At 42.6% G+C, this 26320-nt stretch overlaps 1 protein-coding gene and 1 long non-coding RNA gene across 2 annotated transcripts; one reads left to right on the top strand and one right to left on the bottom strand.

The window, feature by feature from the left end:
• The first annotated feature begins 4881 nt into the window (after positions 1-4881).
• On the top strand, positions 4882-22894 carry SLC25A38 (solute carrier family 25 member 38). The gene is made up of 7 exons (XM_081285461.1): positions 4882-6339; positions 12856-12977; positions 13570-13654; positions 16034-16213; positions 16484-16652; positions 19945-20111; positions 22111-22894. Exons 1-7 carry the CDS (start codon positions 6271-6273, stop codon positions 22231-22233), a joined length of 915 nt encoding a protein of 304 aa, XP_081141587.1. The 5' UTR covers positions 4882-6270; the 3' UTR covers positions 22234-22894.
• On the bottom strand, positions 22053-26229 carry LOC308644402. Its single transcript, XR_014020990.1, has 2 exons — positions 26067-26229; positions 22053-22324 (listed from the first exon to the last, which is right to left on the bottom strand). It is a non-coding gene; the product is annotated as an uncharacterized lncRNA (long non-coding RNA).
• Between the last annotated feature and the right edge of the window lie 91 nt (positions 26230-26320).

The raw sequence follows: 26320 nt of genomic DNA, 5'->3' as shown, positions 1-26320 counted from the left end.
GGCAGATTGGAATTTGGGACTCTGCATCTGTCCAAAGTAAACCAATGCCATCACACTTAACAGAGACACAGACAAAGACACACAAAGACATAGATTCCCTTTTCAGATTGTCAAAAAAATGAAAGTGGGTGCTGGCCCCAAGCCAACTGGGGCCTTCCCTTCAGACAGACAAACGGATTGGGAGAGCATCCCCCTCAGATTGAGTCTGACAACCCCAGATTGGGAGATTAGTTCTCTTGTCAGGGTGTTGGGGTGGAGACAGACAGGACAATAGAAACAAACACACATAACACAAAATTCGCAGCACGGCCACAGAATTCGCAGTGCATCGTGGATTGCTACCCAGAAACTAAAGGCTCAGGCGGACCGCAGATCTGTCAGCTAAAAAATACTTTACCAAATACTTCACAAAATACTTTACTACAGGCAATCCACTCAGAACCCAGAAAGGGGGGCTGGGGATATCTTCCACAAACCCCGTCGGCTGCCCGTCGGTGCGTCCGCCTGGACCTTTTGCCGACCTCACAACACAAAACCAGAACTGTATGCATCCAGAGTACAGAAACTTACACATAGGCAATGCCTTTACTTACTGGCCGGGTTTTCATCACCTCTCAATCGGGGTGTCTGGGTAGGCTTATTAGGGGGATCCCGGGCGAGCCCCCATATGTTATGCTCGAATTTGGGACCCCCAAAGACCACCAGAGACCCAAGATCGATGTAAGCAGCAAAGAGGTGTTTATTGCAGGCTAGCTTGGTCCTCCGCGCACACTCACAGCAACTGGTGACGCTGAGAGGCCCCGAGCCCAGGGTTTGCAGCAGTTTTATACAGTCTTTGGAGAAGACAGGGACTTCACATACATCATAGCATCTCTTAGCAAATCATCACACACTGTGGGAAAATCAAATAACAACTCTAAAACATGTTTAGCACATTCACTGGCCGGAACAAGTTTGGTAGGGGTGATTGGTCAGAACAAAAGGGGTATTGGTTTGAACTGATTGGTTTGAGCCAAGAGGGGTGTACGTGCTGAACTACATGGTTTCCCAACATGTTATCAACCACCATAAACTACTGGGAGGGTCATCTGGCATCCCAGGTATTTCCCTGTCTCATGCTGATTGGTGGCTGCTAGGGGGTTGCTATGGGTCCCCACCTAGCCTGACTGAGTCAGGGACACCTGGGGCAGCAGATCTCTCCTGTTATTTGTAGATAAACAACTTAGCAGGGTGGGAATGTGCTTAGGAGTGCTCTGTGGGTTTTTCCAAGGACAAAGGCCATGTCCCTTTCTTGGACAGGCTTTACTCTGAGATAGAGGCTGGTTTATATATATATATATATATATGACGGGGTTGTGGCTCAGTGCTTGCCTAGCATGTGCAAGGCACTGGGTTCGATCCTCAGCACCACATAAAAATAAATAAATAAAATAAAGGTATTGTGTATCGGATGGGGGACCATGGCCATCGACTCATTAAGGGGTCCTTCTTCCTGCCAAGGATAATCCAAGCCACCCTAAGACTTACAATCTCAAATAATTAAAATAACAAAGCACAAATACTCAGAAATATTTACAGAAAACGAATCCCCTGATAGATCTAGTCCACATGGGTTCTGGAACTAGATAGTTCCAGTGGTTTAAGGTTTCAAGGGCGGAGCCTAGCTTCCTGATGTCCTGCAGTCTGCAGGTTGATTGACATCTTGGCAGGTCACACCCATCTCAGGTGCTGGGTGGGATCTTTGGTAGAGCTTGAAGGGGAAGTTCATCTGTATCAGGCAATCTATCCCTGTGGGGGGTGCCACCAGAGTTCCCAATGCCAAACTTATCCCCTCAGGAGCCTACTATGCGCAGCAGTCCACACACAGCCCATGAACTGATGGCTCGAGACAATTGTGTTCAACTACAACTAAAACAAAATTTAAAACACACACACACACACACACACACACACACACGCACACACACTAATAATAATAATAATAATAATAATAATAATAATAATAATAATAATAGGACTGGGGATATAGCTTGGTGGTAAAAAGCCTCTTGGTTCAATCCCTAGCACTAAACTAAGCTAAATTAAACTAAGCTAATTCTAACCTGAGGAAGAAATCCATCAGTTGTTATGTTATGATTGGGGTCTATTGTAACCAGAAAGTAGCATTAAAACTTATTTGATAAGGGAGAAAGAGAGGAGTATAGTTAACCTAAGAGACTGCCAATCTGGAATCCCAAGTGTAGGATATCCCCAAGTCCTGGGCTCTTCCTACTCTACCTCCCACATGGGCCAGTAAATCCACTGTTCTGCTCACACAGGCCCAGTGCTTCTCAGCCTGACTGCCCTACTGCCCCGCCTAGAGCCAGCCACGCCCTGTGGACCAGGATTAAGAGGACAGGGCCTTCACCCTGGTGTAACCAGCATCTGTTGGGGACAGGACACAAGCTCCCTCTAGTGGTCTATTTGAGCTGAGTCCTGATTGGATAAAGAATGATGGACAAAAAAGAAAGGGAGGAAAGAGAAAATAGCATATAAAATCGGGGGTGGGGGGCAGCAGCTGGAAAACTACTAATCTAGAAATTCTGTCTTAAGATTCTTGGTAAAATGCAGGGTTTTTTTTTTGTATTTGGATTTTATATACTGGAGATTTCACTCAAGACTGCAAATTAAGTCCTATAAACCTGCTAATCCCCCTTGGAGGTCCTACTCTATAGACAGACCTCATTTGAACAGACTCCCAAAACCTGTGGGTGTTAGAGGAGGGGATACACTTGTTCACCCTAAAGAAAGAATTCACTTCTGCTCCTTCCTTGATCCGTCCAAATCAGTGCATGTCAGATTAGTATTTCCCAGTTGGTTGATAGAAACAGTAGCATCCTGATTTCACGAACAGCTCACTCCTCCTCTGTGACCCTTACACCACTGATTGCTTCCCCTTCCTGGAAGCATCTCTTTTGCTTGAAGGAATCCTGAGGGAAGAGGGCTTTCCCGAGGTCCTCCTCTGGTCAAGTGCCTTCTGATCTGGACCATCCTAAGGGTCAGACACCATCCAGAGGTCCTCTTACAGACCTGAACCTTTTTCCAAGTCCAAATGATAGAAGATGCTCTTGCTCAGGTTCACACAGACAGAAAGACCTGGCTTTGAGTATGTCCTCTTCTACAGTGACTCAGAGAAGAAATGTATCTGCTTGTTCCAGCCTAGGCCCCGGCTGGAAGGGCTGCCTGGGTAAGGCACAGATGGCCATCCCAGCCAGCAGGGCCAGTTGGAAAGCAGCTACCAAGTTCTTGTTTACCGAAATGCAGAGGCGACAGGCCTCATTCTACCAGCTCCCTGGGTCGAAGCTCCCCCAGCCACTGGTCCAGGGTGTGTCCTATACTTCTATGGGAATTCTTCTCCTTTGATATCCACCCTCCGAAACTGTAGAGGAGTAAGCAGTGGACCTTAAGAATGAGAAGGGGGAAACTATTCTCATTCAGTGGTGGCCACATGCCAAACCCTGTACCACCAAGAACTTGGGCTATGTTGACTCCCCAACCCAACTGGGGATCAAACCCAGGGCCTGCCCCCTCCCTCTGCCAGCCTTGGTTATGTTGAGGTAATGGTCACAGGAACTTTTAGAAGAGAGTGTTTTCTCCTGCTTTATAAATGAATCAACAGATGACCCAACTGGTTAGAAATGTAGGATCGAGAGTCAGGTGTTTGCCTGCAGAGCCAGTGCTGTTTTCCCCGCACCATTATATTGATAATAATTCAGGAGGAAACACAGATCCATCAGAATTGGAGAGTGAGGGTGGAGCTGGGGCAGAGGGCTTGCCCTCTACACACCTTGGTCTTTTCTTTGCATTTGTTTTGTCCCCAATTCATCTGCTCCACACCAAGTGGGACAGTACTGTGATGCTGGCTGGAAGACAGCCCTTGGGCATATCACTTCACCAGCACCTGGCCATGTGGAGGACAGGGCCTGCTTCTTCCCTTTCTCCCCTCATGTGGCCCTACTGGATTATCCATGGAGGTGCACCAAGGACCATGATAGACACCACGTTTTTCATGACAGCCAACAGTCTTTACAGGAACAATAACCATCACCATCAAGAGGTCTGTTTCCTTGTCTGGGTTCAAGTTAGAAGTAGGCTGGTAGAGGGTCATTCCACGTGTTATGGTGGGAAATAAAGATTCACACAACAATCCTGACAGCAAAGAGTTTTCTGCTTTTGATTTTTAACATGCAGCAATCGGAACTTTTTAGATGATTCTTCTTCACCCAAGGACATGAAGCTTGAAGATGACTTATTGTGTTCAAACATATATTCTACAGAGAGCCAGATGTGGTGGCTCACACCTGTAATCCCAGCTACTTAGGAGGTTGAGGCAGGAGGATCATGAGCTTGAGGCCAGCCTGGGCAATTTAGCAAGACTCTTTCTCAAAATTAACATTTTTAAAAAAGGGCTGGAAATTTAGGTCAGTGCTTGCCTAGCATATGTGAGGCCCTGTGTTTGAACCCCAGTACCACAATAAATAAATAATGTACATATAAATATTATATTATAAACATTCCACATAGAATTATGATGAACTATGTTTCACTGCCTACGGTTGAGAGAAAACTGATCAAGATGCTTATAAATAAATATTAACTCAGTTTACAAATAATTACTGAGCCCCTATGTAATGATGATTTCTCACATTTTATTATCTCTCTACGAAACACTTCTATATACATTGTTTTATTTGCTCTTTACAATAATCCTGGGAGGTTAGGTAATGTTACCTTCAAGTTGACAAATAAGGATTTGAGGTAAATATACACGTTGTTGGGTCATCGACAGGACCAAATGCAGGAATTTGTACTATACCCCTCTGCCTCATTTACTGCTCTCTTGTAGCCCAGTCATTTTGGGCCAGGTGATAAGACTTGAAGCAAAGGTCACCGGCACAGAAGGAGGAAGGGCATTTCTCTCTTGTGAAGCCCAAAGCAGCAACAGGATCATCCTCTAGGCCAAAGCTGCTGGTTAGGCCATTGGAATTCTCTTTTCCTGCTGTTTGTGCCCATCCATATTGGTGGGCACAGACGGTGGCTTCCCCCTTTGCTGAAGATTTCAGCCTTAAGGATGGAGATCATCACAAGATATCCACAGACCTCTCTGAGAGCACTAAGCTTAGAGAGGTTTATGAAAATGGCAGAATATCAGTGCTATATCCCCTTTCTACTCCTACTGGCTTCCAGAGGGTAAAGGTAGGCTTATTGCTTTGGCATCAGAAGTGAGAACTTAGACTCCAGGCAGGCAGAAGGACCTTGCTGGACTGGTTTCCCTGGAAGCATGGGGGTGATTCACCTGTATTCTTTGCCTTTATAGTCATTTTCTTCCATGTAAACTGACCCAGCTGCAAAGACTACAAGGCCCATCTCCCCTGCCCTTGCAGGGAGAAGAAAAAGAAACCAAACATCTGCTGGAGCAGATTCTGTTGGTCCCATTCACTCCAGTTCCCATGTGTACTTTAGCCCTCACTCTGATGGCAGAAACTTCTCCAGGTGTCAAACCTTGCTGTGAATAAAATTTTAAGAAGCGTCCCTGTGCTCAAACTTGTATATGTCTTCCTGGATAGAGGGTGTCTACAATCCCTGGAATGGGAAAGCATCACGTGACCTGAACATCTAACCCAGAAAGCAAAAGCCACATTGGGTTTTTAAAGGGAGGGGGCTGGGGTGTAGCTCGTTGTAAGAGCGCCCCTGAGCTAATTTCTCTCTCTCTCTCTATCCTCTGTTGAGAGCCACAGCCGAAGGGTCTGGCAATCCTCCTTCAACAGGCCCAGGCAAGAACAGCGGTAATTATATGAGCTTCCACAAGGTGGCACTAAAGACACGCTCACCAGGGGCGTGACCCAGCGAAGCACCCGGAAGGGAAATCTTTCCGGCTGTGCCTTTCCATGGGGTTCACCGGGCTTTCTCTTCCCCGGTACACGTAGGACGGTGCTCCTCTAGCGCTGCCGACTTCGGCTGGGCGGGATGGGTAAGGTAGGCTGGAGAGCCGAGTCACGCAGCCTGCGGAGCTAACGAAGAAGGGCTAGTAGCTTCCGCGCAAAGTCCGGGCGTGGACGTAGCTGGGACGCGCAGGCCAGCCAGGCGCTGGGAGCTCGGGGCTCCTTCTTCCGGAGACCCCGACGCGTTGCCCGGCTACCGCGTGGACTCATCTCCCTTCCACAGTCTCCAGGGCCGGGCCTCGCGGCCACCGAGGCACCCGACCCCGAGCTCTCGCTGTTCGCCTCTCCAATGAATCAGAAGGTGCGCGCAGCGCTGCTGCCTCCCCAAGATGTCGGAGACAAGGTGGAGACACTTATGGTGAGGAGCCTGCGAGAAGGGAAGGAAGGGGTTCCGAGGCCGCCAGCTCGGGCGGATTCGAGGCTCCAGGGGGACCCTCGGCACACTCAGATGGCGCGCAGGATTGGGACGTGCGGGAGTGGTAAAGTTGGGCTGTGGGATTAACGCAAGGCGGGACGGGAGGAGCTGCCGCCCAAACCCTGGGACGGGCTGGGTTGACATCTGGGGAGAGCGGCGGTATTGCAGCGGCCGGGACGAGGTGTCGGGGAGTGTGCCCGCGCGGGCCCAGCACCGTGCACGGTACCAGAAGTTGTTCCGAGTGCGAGTCCTGGAGCGATAGATGAGAGGGCAGCCGGGCAGAGCTTTGAACCATAGCAAGGCCAGGGATCGCGCCGAGCCTGAGGAGCCGTAGTAGCCAGAGCGAGCCGTCCCAGGGTTGCCCCAGGAAGCCAGTGGACCACCGCTTAGGCTCCTCCGGGGCGCAGCCTCTTGACCAGCAGTGGCAGGCGGATTCGCTGGCGCCAAAGACGCCACGCCCCTTGCGGTCCGTACTGGCTGCAGCCTGCGAGCCGCTCAGCCGCCATTGGTGGAGGCGGAGGTGTTGGTGGGCGAGGCCGGCGGTCCCCCAGAGCGTTCTCTCCTAATCCTCGCCGGTGATTGGTGAAGGCGGGGGTGTGGCTATGCTGGGGGCGGGCCCTAGGAATTGGGTAGCTAGCTAGATGAGGTGGCTAGCTTTTTTGTTTTTTAAAAGAAATTTAAAGGCAGCCGCAGCAGCTCTACGTTCATGATTTTGAAAATCTGCTTACCTTTTTTCTATCCCTCCAGCCTTCACCTCCAGATCTGAATTGGATTTAGGATATTTTTGTAGATTAGGAATTATTTGTAGAATCACTTTGCAAACTGTTATTGTTACCTTTGTGTTTGTGTTCTTTTCTCTTTTATTCGCCCTATCCCTCTCACACCTAAAAAAAGAAATCAATTATTCATCTTATTTTCCATGAATAATTGAGCACTTTTTAAAAATTAAGTCTATTCTTGAAGGCTGGAGGTGTAGATCAGTGGTAAAGCACATATTTAGCATGGGCAAAAGGCCACCAGAAAGGGGGGAGGGGAAGGGAAGGAGAGGGGGGAAAGAGAGAGGGAGGGAGGGAAGAAAGAAAAGTCCACTCGCAAATGGTGTGCTATCTACCATTGACAAAATCTTAATTATCTGCCTTTTTTAGTTTACCTACTAGAGGTTAATCGATACTTCTGGCATAAATATATTTAGCATCTGGTCTGTGTTCATAGACCTGAAAAATTATAAATATTATGGGCTTTATTAGTTTATTCAACAAATATTGAGTCAATAATAGTTCCAATCTGTGCTGTGAAATGAAAGATATTAAAAAGATAATTTTTGTCATCCGGGGTCCAGAGGTGAAGGATTTCAGCCTTGAAACAAATTAAGTGCAATACCAGAGGGAGCCTTGGGGAAGCAGCACCTAAGAGAACTGCTGGAGGGAGAAGGGCTGGAGAAGGGCTGGAAGGAGCTGAGGAGGATTAACCTGTCCTGGGATGAGGCACCCTGAGCCCACTGAACTTTATCCTGTGGATGTGTGCTCAAGGGATAGGCCTTGAGCATGTCACATTTCCTATTATGTGACAAGAGCCTTTCATTTATCACTGTTGAACACCTATTGTGCCCAGTTATTGAGATACCACCATGAAGAAGAGTTACCATATCTTTTGTCATGGACCCTTAGTTATAAAGGAGATGGGCATGGGTGCTGCTGCAGGAATCCTGGGGAGGGGGCATTGAACCCAGAAGCAGGGGAGTTAGGGAGCAGTAGATGAATTAGGGTAGAGAGACAATACCTCAGTTTTTCTGGGGTGAGAGGAAGGTAATAGGCCTCCATTATGGCAGAGGAATTGTATTTGAGAGAGAGTGAGAGCAAGCACAAAAATGATAAAGAAGGAGCTGCATGATTCATGAAGACTTTGCAGCCCGCAGTTTGGACTTTATCCTGAGAGGAATGTAGAGCAATAAAAGGGTGTTGACTTTTAAAATTTTTTTATTTCAATAAGTACTAATGACTAATATTCTTTCTTTTTTAGTTCTAAAGATTGAGCCCAGGGGTGCTCTACCACTCCAAATCCCTAGCCATTTTTATATTTTATTTTGAGACACAGGCTCTTGCAAATTTGCTCAGGCTGGGACTATAGGCATGTGCCACCATGCCCAGGGATACTTTGTAGTTTCTAACACATTTATTGGTACTATACTTTCAACACATTTATTCTTTTTTAAGTTGATAAATTTTTAAAAATATTTATTTTTTAGTTGTAGTTGGACACAATACCTTTATGTTATTTATTTATTTTTATGAGGTGCTGAGGATCGAACCCAGGGCCTCGGACATGCTAGGCCAGCGCTCTACCACTGAGCCACAACCCCAGCCTCTTAAGTTGATAACTTAAAATTGTATAAAGCATTAACTCTTTCATTGAAGGGTTTTATACCAAAAAGCACTATGGTTAGATCTGCAGTTTTGAAAGATGACTCTGGCTGCAGGGTAGAGTGTGAGTTAGCCTGTCAAAGAGATGAGGTAAAGAGGTAATTTTTTTGGCAGTCAAGAAGGCAAGAGATGATGTATCCTGAGCCAGGATGGATACAAGACATAAATTTGAGCGCTGTTCAGGAGGTGAATGAGCAAGTGTGGAGTGTGGATGGTGCTTGGGTTTTTGGCCCAGGAAGCTGGGTAGATAAATGGCAGTGCATTCACTGGGATGGGGCATCCTAGAGGAGGAGCAAGTTGAAGGTGAGGGGTGGGGATCGTTCATATTTGGAAATATCATCAGAGGTGTGTGGGGGACATCTGAGCAAGTGACTGTGTGGGCCTGAATCTCCTGAGGGAGATGGTAACTGAAGCCATGGGAGGGGTGTGGAAGCATGGTTCCAGGGGAAATAAAGGAGGTCTTCATTTAAGAGAGTGTCCTGAGAAGTGGGAGGAAACCATGGACACTGTTAATACCTGAAGCCCCCCCAAAAAGCATTTCAAGAGGAAATGAGTAGTGGTCAGCAGTGGTGTGTGAGTGATCAGCCTGAATATCCTAGATTTTCACTTCAGTGGAGCATGAATTTTGAGTTTTGACCAATGGCTTCAATACCTCTGACCTAGGACACATTCACAACCTCTGTGAGCTTCAGTTTGATCTGTAAAATGGATTTAAATAGCTCCTGGGGTTGTGAGATTTACCCAATGCTATTCTGGGAGTGGCCTGGAGGTTGACTTTGCACCCTTGAGACTAGAAACTGTCAAGGAGGCCAAAAGGATGGATATATGGGAGTATATAAGGAGTTAGCACCAAAATGGAGTGACTTATGTCAAAATGAAACTAAAGAGAGCCAGCAGGGTCCTCGTGCCTATTTGCCTTATAGCAAGAACGATCACGAGAGACTTTGCCAAATCTAACCACAATCTTGCAAGTAGCTTTGTTAAACACAACTTTGTTAAGGTCAATTCAATGAAGACAAATTCCTAGTAACAGCCAATACTGCCAGTCAGCTAATGAAGCTCCTGCAGTGAACTCTGGGACCAGTGATTCTTTTTTTTTTTTTTTAATGATTTTATTATTTTTTTTAAATACTAGTATTCTTGTTTAAAACACTTTACATGGTGGACTTCCTTCTGCCTTAAAATTTTTCCCTTTGCAATAACCTCCTCCAATGGGTCTATGATCCATCATAGCACACAGATTGCAGATTTGCAAATCCCCTACTCATTCCTGAATACACTATTTCTTTTTTTCTTTTTTTTTTAATGCAGTTCTGGGTATTGATTTGAGGACCTTGCCCATGGTAGGGAAGCACTCTACCACTGAACTATATCCCCAGCTATTTTTATTTTATTTTTGAGACAGGGTCTCACTAAGTTGCCTTGGCTATCCCTGAGATTCTCCTGCCTCAGCCTCCCAAGTAGCTGGGGTTATAGGTGTATACCAATAAACTCAGTATTCTTTAGAGTCCTTTTAGATTGACAGGGGCCAGACTGGGAAGACCAAGGGATCAGCCAGCAGGACATGGTCATGAAGCTGCAGGCAAAGAAAGCCTTCATGTCTTCTGGGTTTCCAGCCTGATGCCTGGAGAATCCCAGTATGGATCAGAGGAGAAACAGATGTGTGTGCAGAACTGTTGACCAAGTTTCCATTTTGCATCTATTGAGTTTGAGACTCTTATGAGACTGAAGGAGGAGGTGTTGAGTTAGTGGGGCCAGAGATGTGGGCGTTACTAGCATGTGTGTGAAGTTGCCCTGAGAGGGCTGCAGACAGAGGAGATAAGAGGAGCAGCAATATCTAAGTGGCAGGTCAAGGAAAAGGAGACTTTGAAGGAGAGCCAGAAACAAAGAGAAAGAGAAACCAAGACTGAGAGGAGAGGCAATCATCTGTATCAGATGCATCAGAGAATCTAAGTAAGATAAAGACAGGGACAGGACAGGAAAGAACATGCACGTCCTTGGTGAGCCCTCAGAACCACTTTAGTGAAGGATATCTAGCTAGATGGCACACTGGGGGCCCAAGGAATGACTGGCAAAGTGTGAGTGAAGCTGATATAGGCATCGGTCTGGAAAGACGGCTTTGAAGCACCAGGCAGAGAAGAGAAGCCAACAATGGAAGGCAAAGGCCCAGTGTGTGAAGCAGCAGTACTCCTTGATGCTGCAAAGTCTCAGGTGAGGCTGAGAAACACAGATCTCCTGGGATATTGGTTAGCAGAAAAGCAAGACATCTCTGGGTAAGAGGGAGTTGGGCCCATACAGACAAAATGTACACCTTTGCCAGGCATCGTGGTGCATATATCTGGAATCCCAGCAGCTAAGGAGACTGAGACAGGAGGATCACAAGTTCAGAGCCAGCCCTAGCAACTTAGTGAGACCCGAAGCAATTCAACAAGACCCTGTCTCTAAATAAACATAAAAAAGGGCTGGGTATGTGGCTGAGTGGTTAAGAACCCCTGGGTTCAATCCCCAGTACAAAAAAAAAAAAAAAAAAAAAAAATATATATATATATATATATATATATATATATATATATATATATATAAACCTTTGTTTGATTTTACCTATTGTCTTATCAAAACACCTGCTGTCATTTCAGGGCTATTGCAACATGGTTGTAAACTCCAGTCTTTAATTTCTGAATTTATTTAGACCTCCCCAGTGGTTTTCTAAGTCATTGCAGTTATAACTTGTTCATGGTGGCTCTTGGGATGATCTGTCTTTTCTGTATATATATATATATATATATATATATATATATATATATATATATATATAATTTGTGATGATTTGTTTTTTCTGTGAAACAATTACTACATATTAGATATTTCAGTTCCTGTAGGTGATTATGTGATATGTATAATGGCAAACTGAATTTATCTTAACAGTATTTTAGGGCTACAGTAGTATAAAAGCTACTAAATGAGGGAAAAGGTCTTTTTTAGATGGAATTTGCCAAGTGTCTTCTTTGGAAAAGAGGGTTTTTTTAAAAAGTGTGTTTTCACCACCATTTGTGCTGCTGGGTTCTGGGGCTCTGGAAAGAGAACACAGTGTTGTCACACTAGCACCAATGCTAGGAGCTGAGGCTCCTGGGCTGTGCTTGAGGGAGGTACATTTAGTCTTTGAAGGAGTTATACTCCTCCAGATGGTGCCTATAGATAAGCCAGTGTGTGTCACAGTGCCGGGGCTGAAGTAGAGGCAACAAACCTAGGAGTGGCTATTGATCTATAGAGCCATCTGTCACCTCTGTAGGTCCCAGTGAGATGGGAGGGAAGGAGAAAGGGAAAGTTTTAAATGAAGGAAATTCATAGATTATAGCAGAAATGGAACTTCTCATACATTGTGACTAAGCTTCAGGTTTCATTTGTTTTTGACCTGATCCTATAGGATGTATAGCCAAGGGAGCCTGGAAACCAAAGTTTAGAGTTAAACTCAATTGAGTTTGCTTTTCCAAAGCAAAGAGATATCTGTAATTTTTCAAGTAGGACAAAGTGTGGTAAGTGTGGACAGTGGCATGGAAATAGACATGTTGCTCAGTCTGTTTGCTCAGGGAGTAAAATTATTAGCAACACTAAGACTAGAGGAATAGCTCTTGTAGGGCACAATATCCTCAGCAACATTCCAGTGTTATGAATTTCCAGCCATGTGTTTCTCTGGAATAGATGAATTCTAGATAGGGAAGAGGGATGGGAGGGAAAGGGAGGGGGCAGGGGATTAGCAAGGATGGTGGAATGTGATAGACATCATTATCCAAAGTACATGTATGAAGACACGAATTGGGTGTCAAAGTACTTTATATACAAACAGAGATGAAAAATTGTGGTATATATGTGTAATAAGAATTGTAATACATTCTGCTGTCATTTATTTATTTATTTATTCATTTATTTATTTAAAAAAAAAAAAAGATGAGGCACTAGCCTGGAGTTACTGGCCCAGCTGTGGAGAAAGGTGCATAATGTGCTAGCAGAGCTGCTGACACAATGCTCTCTTGTTCTGCAGTTACATCCAGTGATCAAGGCTTTCCTGTGTGGCTCCATCAGTGGGACCTGCTCTACCCTCCTTTTCCAGCCCCTGGATCTCCTTAAAACACGCCTGCAGACTCTCCAGCCCTCAGACCACGGGTAGGGCCTGCTGCTCCACATTTCACTGAGGCACTGGGCTCCATTTCTCAGGCACTGGATCATCTTTCCAGTTAAATCAACGTCCATTCTGTTGGATGCTCAAAGAGAAGCACAAGCTGTGTCCAACTGTGTTTCGTGTATAGTGTTCTCAGTGAATATATATTTTTTTATATTTGATGTTTCTTGTTCATTAAGTGGGATCCTTTCCTGTGCAGCTCCAGAGGATCTGCCTCAGTGACATTTGCATTTTATTGTGCTAGCTTGTGATGTCTTAACTGTACTGCTTGATAGGGAGTGGTTTTCTACAAATAACATCATTTGTGACTGTTTTGTGCTATATAGAGCTCAGCACTATAGGAAGTATATAAAGTATATTTAAAATGGGAGGTTATTCCATTGCTTGCCGTGTGAATGGACAGATGAACATTTGTCAAACCAGGAACACATGGGAAGTCAAGAGTAATTCTATGATGCATTATAGGGATTCCTAAGTGTTTTAGGAAAGAGTAAATACAAAGTCTTTGAGTGGAGATTTTTTTTTTTATAAGGAAGTGATCTAAGTGACTTTTCCTCTTCTTTTGTCTGCCTTCAGGTCCAGACGTGTTGGCATGTTGGCTGTATTCTTGAAGGTGGTTCGCACTGAGAGTCTTTGGGGCCTTTGGAAAGGGATGTCCCCTGTAAGCCACCTTCTGGGTCTGGGTTCTCTTGCAGCACTTTTCTTTGGTAACCAGTCATGTCTCATGTACCTCACCAGCTCCTTAGAAGTGATGGGAGTATAGTGGTCTCCCCTTATCTATGGTTTTACATTCTGTGGTTTCAGTCAGTCCCAGACCAAAAATATTAAATTCCAGAGGTGAATAATTTATAAATTTTAAATTGTGTACTGTTCTGAGTAGTGTGATGAAATATCACATTGTTCACTGCTCAGCCCTATAGGTGAATCACCCGTTTTTATAGTCACTTAGTAGCTATGTCAGGAATCAGATTGACTATTGGGGAATCAGTATTTATGTTAAGTAATCCTTATGTGCTTAATAGTGGCCCCAAAATGCAAGAGCAATGATGCTAGCAATTGGGATATGCCAAAGAGAAGCTGTAAAGTTCTTCCTTTGAGTGAAAAGGTAAAAGTTCGTGAGTTAATAAGCAAAGAAAAAAAAGTGTATGCCGAGGTTGCTAACAGCTATGGCAAAAGTGAATATTCTATCTGAAGTTGTGAAGAAGGAAAAAGAAATTCATTCTAGTTTTGCTGTCACATTTCAAACTGCAAAGTTACAGACACAGTGTGTGAGAAGTACTTAGTGCAGATTGAAAAGGCATTAAATTTGTGAGTGGAAGATATGAACAAAAAACATGTTCTAATTGATAACAGTATGTTGCACCAGAAAGCACTGAACCTAGAGGAAGACTTCGTTCGGCAAAGTGTCCCCTGTGATGAATGACAGCAAGCCATTTACTGAAAGTAAGAGATGGTTACATGGATTTAGATAGGTTTGGACTGAAAAATGTAAGACTTGCACCAGAGGTTGTACCTGCTGATGAAATTGCTGCCACATTTCTGGCAGAGTTGAAGAAGTTCATTAAGGAGAAAGCAACAATTTGATGAAGCCAGGCTCTCCTATAAGAAGATGATCTGTATTCGTGAAAGTGTAGAAGAGGCACCATGGCATAAATCATGGAAGGACGTGCTTGATGGAGTGGAAGAACATTGAAGGCCATGAAGATGTGTTAACTAATGAGGAATTGGAAACACTTGTTGAGTCATGAACAGAGGAAGAAGAAGAGGAAGAAACTGAAGCAGAGCCAACAACATGGATATTATTAAAATTTGCTGAAGTGTTTTGAATTGCACAGACATTAAAGGACAAAATTATGGAGAGAACACAGCATTAAAGTCACCCAGTTCATCACCAAAAGATGACAGCCTCTGCAGCAACACTTGGATGAGTGAGAAAGAGATAACTCTTGAATACAGTGTTCTTCCAAAAGATTTTGGCAAAAAGCCCTTCAACTATCAAAGCTCCCCAACCATTGATATCATCTGCTCCTGACATTTAGCCATCGAGGTTGGTGGCTCTATGATCCTCCTTCTGACCTATTGTCAGAACGTCAGTAGTAGCCTTATACTCTGTCATTCACCTCACTTCATCTCATGAGGTAGGCGTTGTCATCTATTATCACAAGAAGGAGGGTGAGTACTGTGTAAGCTGTATTGAGGGGGTGGGGGAGAGATCCAGACCAAGTCATATAATTTTTATTACAGTGTTATAATTGTATTTTTATTACTGTGCCTAATTTATAAATGAAGCTTTATCATAGTTATGTATATACAATATAGGAAAAAACATACTGTTTGTAGAGTTTGGTATTATCCACTGTTTCAGTCATCCACTGGGGGTCTTAAAACATATCCTCCACAGATAAGAGGGGACTACTGCACTTCCCACCCATCTCTTGTACTGTCACTAACTTCTGTTTGAGGGCTCAAGGAAATATTGTACCTGTATACCTTGAGTATGATTTGTTAGTGTAGCACAGTCTGCAGCAGAAATAGCTGGCCCACCTCCTCCCTCTGCCTGCCTTTCAGTGTATTCTTGCCCCTTACCACATCATTGAAAGTGGGCTGGAACCTCACACCTGTATTTCTTTCTCTAATGGCTTTTACTAGCCCTAAGGACTCACTTTGCTAGGATTGCCAAGGTGTTAAAACTTACCCCAACCCACACAGTCCTCAACCACTGAATAATGGGTTGATGTTTAAACTTCACCCTCTCCCCTCCGATGGAGGACTAACTCTGAGGTGTATTCTTCACTGGTTCCCAGAGTTCCCCAAAGGGACTGAGTTGCCCACAGCTGTAACTGCTTTTGTAGTTCATCCTTTATTAGCTGCCATCTCTCCTGTCTCTCTTACCCACTTCCCATTGGTGTTTTCTCTGCACCTTTAATAAACTACTTGCATGCAAATTATCTTGGGATCTTTTGGGGAAACCCAGCTAAGACAGTATCTAATGGTGTTGGCTCTTTGATTTCATTGTTCTTCCCTCTGGCCTTTTCTGCAGTCCATCGTGAGATGTGTCCCTGGCGTTGGAATTTACTTTGGCACTCTCTACTCTTTGAAGCAGTATTTCTTGCGAGGCCATCCCCCTACTCCCCTGGAATCGATCATGCTGGGTATGAGCTCTCGCTCTGTTGCAGGGGTCTGCATGTCACCTATCACAGTGATCAAGACACGCTATGAGGTGAGTTTGATAGCTCTAAGACTTCAGGGTTGGTACACAGAGCCACTGGGTTCTTGGGAAGTGACTAGTGACTAGTGTCAACTCTTGATTTATAGTCCAACTTAGAGTTGGATGTGGTCACAGAACTCATTTGTGTAGGCAGGCCAAGCCATGTGTGAGCTAGAGCCCATTAGTGCCTTGGTGATGCTGAATAACCTGAAAAGTCAGCTGGGGTCACTGCTCCAGTGCAAGACCTCTATATCAGTCACTGGATCTGTGCTCCCTTTGCAGAGTGGAAAATATGGCTATGAGAGCATCTACACAGCTCTGAGAAGCATCTACCGCAGTGAGGGACACCGAGGCCTGTTCAGCGGCCTGTCAGCAACTCTCCTTCGTGATGCACCCTTTTCAGGAATTTACCTGATGTTTTACAGCCAGACCAAAGGCCTAGTGCTCCATGGTAAGGATAAAGGAAGGTGTGGTGGAAAAGAGGTATCCCTGAGACACTGGGTTCTTGCTGTTTTATTTGTTATTCTTTTGTTATTCTGTTTGTTATTCTTACCAGTTTTAGGATCTGAGCCATACTAAGATTGTGTCCGGTTTGGGGCTGAGTGCTGGGCCACAAAGGTGGGTGTGACAGACTTGGCCATTGCCCTTTGGAGTTTATATGCTCTCCAATCAAAGAGTACTGATGCTACTATAATTTGGCAGATTGGTGTGGACTGGGTAAGGAATAACATGTGTTTTGCAGAGGTTCTGTAATAGTACATCCCAAAACAGTACATTGTAAAATTCCTGTGTCCCATCCAAGGCCTCCTAGATGAGAAACTTTGGGGTACAGACCTGTGAGGTGTATCTTTTTAGAAGACTTATTGTGATTCAAGTTTGAGAAACACTGATGGATTAGAAGTTTGAAGGAAAAAAAATTATTTTCATCCTTGCTGTGTTTCTAGTTAATGTTGTTTTGAGTCCTCCCTTTGGGTAGAGGTAAAGCTGCCAAATCTGAGTTTCAGTTAGGCCCACCTCACCAGTAAGCTTATATTGGACTAGATGTGGGTGAAATCTGTAAGTTGTAAACATCCACCCAAGCAGAGCAAGATGTAGAAAGTTGTTCTGTAGAATGCACCTGCATTCAGTAAAGTGTCTGTGGCTAATTAGGGAAACTGGAATGCCTACCATCCAGACTGGTGATCTGCTGCAGTTAGAATGCTTTGGGAGATTAGCTGTCTCTCCCCAAGCCGCAGGAGGTGTGACCCTGCAGGTCACAGCTTTATTTTATAACAGAAAATGAAGGCAATAAAGCATGGAAGTGAATTTTTGTTTGTTTGTTTGTGCGAGGGATTGAACCCAGGGCCTTATGCTTGTACTGTATCACTGAGCTACATCCATAGTCCCTGGAAGTGTATTTCCCCCCTTTTTATTGGTGCATTATAATTATACATATCAGCAGAATTTGTTATATATTCATACATGCATACAATAAAACAGTATAATTTGATCAATTTTATTCTCCAGTATTTCCCTTTCCTCCCTCCCCTGTTCCCCTTCTACTATTCTACTGGTCTCCCTTCTATTTTTTTTTTTAATTTGTTTTAATTAGTTATACATGACAGTAGAATACATTTTGACACATTTTACACAAATGGAGCACAACTTTTCATTTCTCTGGCTGTACTTGGTGCAGAGTCACACCCGTGGTGTAATCATACATGTATATAGGGTAAAATGTCTGTCACATTCTACCTTTCTTCACGTCCCTCCCTCCTCTTAATCCTCTCTGCACAATCCAAAGTTCCTTTATTCTTCCGCTAGCACCACTATGGATCAGCATCTGCTTATCAGAATACATTTGGTCTTTGTTTTTTGGGGATTAGTTTATTTCACTTAGCATGATGTTCTATAGTTCGATCCATTTACCTACAAATGCCATAATTTCATTTTTCTTTAAGGCTGAGCAATATTCCATTGTGTATGTGTACCACATATTCTTTATCTATTCATCTGTTGAAGGGCACCTAGGTTGGTTCCATAATTTAGCAATTGTGAATTGAGCTCCTATGAACATTGATGTGACTGCATTACTGTAGTATGCTGATTTTAAGTCCTTTGGGTATAGACTGAGGAGTGGGATAGTGGGTCAAATGGTGGTTCCAATCCAAGTTTTCTGAGGAATATCCATATTGCTTTCCAAAGTGGTTGCATCAATTTTCAGTCCCATCGGCAATGTGCGAGTGTGCCTTTTCCCCCACATCCTTGCCAATACTCTTTATTGCTTGTATTCTTGATAATTGCCTTTCTGACTGGAGTTTTGATTTGCTTTTCTCTAATTGCTAGAGATGATGAACATTTTTCTGTATGTTTGTTGATCGATTATATTTTTCTGTGAAGTGCTTGTTCAGTTCCTTAGCCTGTTTATTGATTGGGTTGTTTGTTTTTTTTGGTGTTATGTTTTTTGAGTTCTTTACATATCCTGGAGATTAGTGCTCTATCCAAGGTGCTTGTGGTAAAGATTTTTTCCCATTCTATAGGTTCTCTCTTCACATTATTGATTATTTCCTTTGCTAAGAAGAAACTCTTTAGTTTGAATATATCCCATTTATTGATTCTTAATTTTATTTCTTGTACTTTAGGAGTCTTGTTAAGGAAGTAAGGTCCTAAGCTGCTATGATGAAGATTTGGGCCTACTTTTTCTTCTATGAGGTACAGGTCTCTGTGCCTAAGTCTTGGATCCAATTTGAGTTAATTTTTGTACAGGATGAGAGAGTTTTATTTCATTTTGTAACACATGGATTTCCAGTTTTCCCAGAACCATTTGTTAGATAAACCATCTTTTCTCCACTGTATGTTTTTGGTGCCTTTGTCTAGTATGAGATAGCTGTATTTATGAGGGTTTGTCTCTGTGTCTTCTATTTTGCATTGGTCTACATGTCTATTTTGGTGCCAATATCACGCCTGGAAGTGTATTTTTAAATTTTCAATCCATCCTAAAATTTTTTAAATTGGGTATTTAGAAATAATGTTAAACCTATGAGAAAGGCCACAAGAACAATACAATATATAAATCTTTAAATCTTTTGAGAGTAAGTTGTAGACATGACTCATCTTTACCCTTAAATATCTCAGTGTGTATTTCCTAAGAACAAGGACAGGCCCTCATGTAACCATCTATTTTTTCAAATTCAAGAAGTTTAATACAGGTAAAATTCTTGAACACATAAGTCCATATTCTGATTTCTCTAATCATTCCAGTAGTGTACTTTGTAGTAATTTTTATTTCCAAGAATAGAGGCCAGTTGCTATACCTAAATTTGGGTTTATATAATGTGTTTTTTCAGTGATTAGATTTAGTTATTTATTTTTAGCAAGTGGACCAAGGATATGATACAGTTTTTATATCAGGAGGCACATGACATTGTGCTTGACCCATTATGGATAACTTGTATCACTTGGATATTAGTTACACCTTTTTCTTTTTAATATTTTTTAGTTGTTGGTGAGCCTTTATTTTATTTATTTATATACGGTGCTAAGAATCAAACCCAGTGCCTCACACATGCTAGGCAAGCGCTCTTCCACTGAGCTACAACCTAAGCCCATTAGTTGCACCTTCAAATATTTAATCCTTAAACTTGTTTGAATCTACATCTTTCTGAATTTTGGGAAGAATGAAGGGACAACTTACACTGAGTTTTATCTGATAAATCTGATAAATATGAGATATGTAATTCCATGTTATGTGTGTTCTCTTTCAGACCAGTTGGATGCAGTCTTTATTCCTGTCATAAATTTCAGCTGTGGGATATTTGCTGGTATTCTGGCCTCCCTGGTAACTCAACCTGCGGATGTTATCAAGACCCACATGCAGCTCTCCCCAGTGAAGTTTCAGTGGATAGGCCAAGCAGTAACTATCATTTTCAAAGTAAGACCATAGAATGAGTATAGTTTCTTGTAGTGGATAAGGATCTCTCTCTAAAGCAGTAGTTCTTGTCCTTCATTCATTTGGAATCATTTGAGAAGCTTTTAGAAATCTGCATTCCCAGGTCAAAATCTAGGCCAAAGATATCAGCGATCTAGTGGAAGGGCAGTATCAGAACTATTTTTTTAGGGGCTTGGGGTGTAGCTCAGTAGTAGAGCATGTGCTTAGCATGTATAAGACTGTGGGCTCAACTCCAGCACCAAAAGAAAAAAAAATCAGAAAAGTTTTGTTTAAAGGTCCCAGTAATCCCAGTGTTCTGCCAAGGTTGAGAACCATAAAAGCTTATGTGTTTTTGTTTTTGTTTTGAGGGGAGGGGCACCTATATTAGGATCCCCTGTTCATCAACATGCAGATTGTTTGACTATAGCCCAGATCTGCTGAACAGGACGTCTGGGTGGTCTCAGTACTCTAATTAAGGACATAGGAAAAAAGATAGTCAGAAAAGAAGCATACATATTATGTTCTAGCTGTTTGGTCTAATACAAATGGTACTGAAAATAAAATGTTATAAAAGATATAAAAGGCACTAAAGCACTATTTAAAAACCAGTGGATTGGCTGTTTTGGAACACAGTACTGTTATCACACACCAGATCTTCCTGTTAAAAATAAATGTGAATTTGTGACTCTAATACTGCTCATACCATTTAGGCTGTCTGCTTTCTTATTCTCTGTACATAAAGTCATGAAGTATAACAATAATATATTTTTCAATATATGTGAGATTGCAAATCATTTCAGGTTATGAGGGAGAAAGAAGAGGTGTTTTGCTAGGTGCAGAGGTACATGCCTCCCAGCGGTTTAGGAGGCTAAGGCAGGAGGATCAGGAGTTCAAAGCCAGACTCAGCAAAAGCAAGGCACTAAGCAATTCAGTGAGACCCTGTCTCTAAATAAAATACAAAATAGGGATGGGGATGTGGCTCAGTGGTTGAGTGCCCCTGAGTTCAGTCCCTGTTACCCCCTAAAAAAATGAAGAGGTGTTTTGCCTTTAATTCTTATACAGATAGGGCTACCAGGAGCACACAGTGAATTACAAAAAGTACTCCCTCCTGATAGACAAATGGTAAGAAGCCTACTCTTCCTTCAGCCTGTATTCAGGATCCAGGTTTGGCAAACAAACCTTGGCATGGATTTCATCTGCTACTTGGGGCTCAGTGCTTCTGTGTAGTGTACAGACTATACAACTATACACAATAATCTTGCATGACGTAGGGGGCCTGTGAGTGTTGCTCATGGTAGAGAGGATGCTTAACATGTACAAGTCTGGATTCAGTACCTAGCACCCCTCACTCAAAAACATAAAACAAAAAGATTTTTAAGAAATTCTCTTAGATAGAATAGGCTTAAAGCCTAGCAGGTATGCAAAATGATTTTTTTTTCTTCTTCTGTTACCAGGGATTAAATCCAGGGCTGCTCCATGCTGAGCTACATCCCTAGCCCTTTTTATTTTTTATTTGGGGACAGGATCTTGCCAAATTGTTGAGGCTGGCCTTGATATGCATCTTTCTGCCTCAGTCTCCTGAATTGCTGGAATTACAGGCATGCACCATCACAGCTGGTCAAAAAACATTTTTTAAAGTTCATTAGTTATCTTTTTTTCCTTTTGTGGTGGTAGTGGAGTACCAGGGATTGAATACAGGGGCACTCAACCACTGAGGCACATCTCCAGCCCTATTTTGTATTTTATTTAGAGTCAGTATCTCACTGAATTGCTTAGTACCTTGCTTTTGTTGAGGCTGGCTTTGAACTCGTGATCCTCTTGCCTCAGCCTCTTAAGCCACTAGGATTACAGGTGTGTACCACCGGGTCTTATTCATAGATATGGCATATACTTTAGAAACTAAGACTCAGAAACAAGGCAACAGAGACTCTCTGGTGCCAGATGGATAGTTAATTATATTACTACTTTATTTCTGGAGTTTTGACATTTATTTTCATCTTAGGACCATGGGTTGCGTGGCTTCTTTCAAGGCAGTGTCCCCCGGGCCCTCCGCAGAACTCTGATGGCAGCAATGGCATGGACGGTCTATGAAGAGATGATGGCCAAAATGGGCCTAAAGTCCTGATAAGAGAGGACCAGGAAAGGGTGGAATCTGCTGTCCTGCTTGGTTCCTGTCAAGCACTGCTTTATCTCAGCATCTGGAGTCTGGTGAAGTCCTACCTGGAAAGCCAGGAAGAAACATGTTTGCCTTCAGTCCCTCATTGAAGGAGAGACCTGCCTGGAGGCTTCAGATTCCCAGAAAAGGAATCACCAGTGCACAACACATCCCACTAAAAAGTTGGGACAGAGGTTCGCACATCCTGCAAACTACTTGAAAGGCATTTCCAGAGAGATGTCTGCCAGGTGGTTCTGCTTTAGCCACCTGCCTACACTACAGCTCCTTGAGCATGTGCTGGGGCAAGGAATCATAATCCGGAGAAACTGTAGGCCTCCTTCCATGTCTAAGGAGCTCTACATGGGGAAGACTAGATCTGAGAAGAGACATAGTGATGTCTACCAGGTGAAGACTGTCTGAAGTATACCAGGTGTAAGAAGAAAATATTTCATTTATTTGGTTCCTAATCATCTTCTCAGAGGCTCTGGAGAATGGGGATAGTAACTTCCTAGTCTCTAAATGTCCAAAGAAAAATTTTTGGTGTTGGCCCCTGTACTGTTTCAACTCTAAGCTGTTCTGGCTTTTTTCCACAACTAAAGTTTGGATTAATAAAGTAATATTCTTTATCATTGAAAGCTGTTTGTAAAATTTAAATAGTATATTTATCATTCTGTTTGAAAATAATAAATTAGTTCTAGGGTGGTTGTTAACTTATATAGGTCATTAAAACCTAATTTTTAAAAAATAACCTTGTTTTACATATTATACAATTCATCTATTTCAAGTATACAATTCAGTGATTTTCAGTAACTTTACTGAAAGGTGTAGCCATCACCATAAATTAGTTGTGAACATTTTCATTCCCTAGTAAGATCTCTCATACCCATTCATAATTAGTCTTCATTTCCATCCCCAGCCTACCACTCATCTACTTTCTGTCTATAAATTCACCTTTTCTGGACGCTTCATATAATAATAGTGAAGTCTATTGTATTTAGCTTCTTTCCAGTTAGTATGTTTTTGAGGTTGATTCATGGTGTGACATGTTTGATTCTTTATTCTTTTTTATGCCCAAATAACATTCTATTGTATGCATGTATGGTTGACCTACAGTGTACATGGAGATTTTATGCAGGGCCTCCCATGGATGGTCAACTTCCTTATATAGGATGGCATAATATTTGCATATAACCTACATCATCTTCCCTTATATTTTAAATCATCTCTAAATTACTCATAATTTATATCAAATGTAATGTAAATACTTTGGAACTAGTTGACACACTGCATTGTTCAAGGAATAATGACAAGAAGAGTATATACATGTTCAGTACAAATATAAGGTTTTTTTGGTTTTAACCTTTTTAATGACATTTTAGTTGAGTTTATACATATGTAACTCTAGGACCAGCCAGGCAACTGTGCTTTATTAATCCATTCTTGAATTGAAGAATGTTTGGGTTAATTTCACTTTGAAGCTGTTGTAAATAATGCTGCCATGAATATTCATGTACAAGTGTTGGGATTTTTTTTTTCATTTTTCTTGAGCATATACTTAGGAGTGGAATTACTAGACCAAATGGTAAATGTTTAATACTTTGGGAAGTTTTCAAAAACTGTTTTCCAAAGCAGCTGCACCATTTTACATTCCCAGCAGGAGTGTGTAGAATTTCCAGGTTCTCCACATCCCCTTCAACACTTGTTATTGTCCCCTTCTACTGGGGCTATCCAAGTATTTTCTTTCAAATTTAGATGAGTCATTGCTTTATCCAAGGAGCAGACGGAGTTGTGTGGTCTTGTGGTTATCTTGGGTTCTGATCCACATAGCACTTCACTTAGACATATTGAAATTGTGCCTAGGAAATGGGAATAGTTAATATTTTCTACCTCCTAGGGTGGTAGTGAGGGTTGAGTGAGTAAATGTTTCTAGAACATTGTATTAGTTTCATAGGGTTATATCAACAAATTAACCATAAGCTGGATCACCAAAACAACATAAATTGTTTCAGTTCTGGAGATAAAGCAGAGCATTTACTTCATGCTCTCTTGAAGGTTCTGGAGAACCATTTCTTGTCTGTTCTTCTGGTGATTGATGGCAATCCTTGGTGTTCCTGGGTTTACACATGCATCACTCTGATCCCCTACCTCTGTCTTCATGTTTTCTTCTCTGGGTATGTCTCTCCATGTCCAAATATCTCTCTTAAGGACTCTAGTCACCCAGACCCAGGACCTCATTTTAGCTTGATTACAAATGCATAACGACCCTATTTCCAAAAAAGTTCACATCCACAGCTACTATAGATTAGAATTCCAGCATGTATTTTGGGGGCATGCTTCATCCCATAGCATAAATATATTTAATGATTTATAAGTTTATAATAAGTTTATACTTTGTTTTAAATTAAAATATCCTATTTAAAATAATTTGGGTAGGACTACAGGAGAGCATAAAGCAGTTCCCGGCTTCATAGTGGCACCCAAACCACCAGTGTGGTGATCTCCATGTTGTGAGCCCTGTGCTGGGAGAAGCACTTAAGATTTGAAAGTAGCTATCTCTTAAACTTGGGACATGGTAGCTGTTCCATGTCCTCAGGATCTCTTCAGTCTCCTTTGACCCTTGAGGCCAGAGAACCTGTAGGTGAGGCCCCTTGGGGAAGAGGGGCAGAGATGAATCTGGATGTATGGACTTCCCATGTGGATTTGCTGCCTTACACCTGGTGAATTTCAGTCACTGGAGCTCTGGGGTAGTGTTTCGTTTTGCTTTGAGGGGGTGGGAGTGCAAATAAACAGAAGAAATAGCTTAATTTTCTCCAAACATGAAATAAGACTGAAATTTACTGGAAATCCTGATTCCAGTGGCAAGTGGTCCTAGAACACATTCCAAGCCCCAAGGATAACTCACTTTTTCTCTCATGTCTCATGGGATTGAAGCTCAGAAATGAAGTGACTAGGAGTTCCATCTGGCATTTGAAACTTTGCCCATTGCCCTGTATTGTTTTGTTTCAATTTGAAAACCTGTGTTCCTCATTGAAAAAAAAATTAATATACTAGAAAAAGAGGGGGCGGGGAAAGCCAATGCCCTTACATCATATGTGGTCCTCAGGTTAACTTCACATAGAATTATCTGGGAGCTATTTGTAAACTAAACAAAAAATTTAAAAAAATCTGGGGTTGGGCACTATACCTTTAAAAACTCTCCAAATAGATTCTAAGTGCAACCAGGGTTGAGATCTGCTGTATTATTAATAATTTAAATTTTGCTATTTCTTTATGGTAATCTTTTAGTAGCACAGGACTTAAACCTTCATAATCGTCCTCATCCCTAAAAAATTATTTTTGGTATCACAGAACATAACTTCATTATTTTTTAAATATTTTTTTTTGTCATTGGACCTTTATTGATACTCAGTGCTGAGAGTTGAACCCCAGTGCCTCACACTAAGCAAGTGCTCTGCCACTGAGCCATAATCCCAGTCCAAGTTTCATTATTTTTAAGTGGCTGCATGGTATTGTATTGGATGGAATAAATCTTTATTAATGGCCTACAGATAGAAACTGCATTTTTTTTGTGGGGGGGGGGTGGGTCTACCAAAAACTAACAACCTCAAGTGTACAGTCTTTTTTTTTCGGGAAAACTTTCCGTAAGTGAACACTTGAAATCTGAATTACATGCTGGTAATAGTTCCTCCAGGTTTTGTTTACTGAACACTTAGGCTTGATGTGGTGCACAAACTGTCCTACAATAAGAGAAACTCAGACGACGAAACGGCCCAAGTTCACCTGCGACTCGGTAAGACAGTCACATATGTGGCCCGCGGCCGCGTCCCAGCGCTCCAGCAAGCATTCTTGACAGGAAATACTGAACTAAAGCACGCGAGTCGGAGCAGCCGGGTTAAACCCGAAAATCAACCTCCCGGTTCAAAATAGTCTGCGCTTGCGCTGTGAGTCCGCCTTCCGGAGCGGGAAGTCGCGTCCCAGCGTCGCGCCGCTCCGCCCCGCCCTCCTTCCGCTTGATTTTCTTTGCCATTGGTTGATAATGGGCTATATAAGAACGTCA

Source organism: Spermophilus citellus, assembly GCF_964194105.1.
Source record: "Spermophilus citellus genome assembly, chromosome: 3".
Lineage (NCBI taxonomy): Eukaryota > Metazoa > Chordata > Mammalia > Rodentia > Sciuridae > Spermophilus > Spermophilus citellus.
Note: the sequence above shows the minus strand (reverse complement) of the source record. Positions and strands in the feature narration are given on the sequence as shown.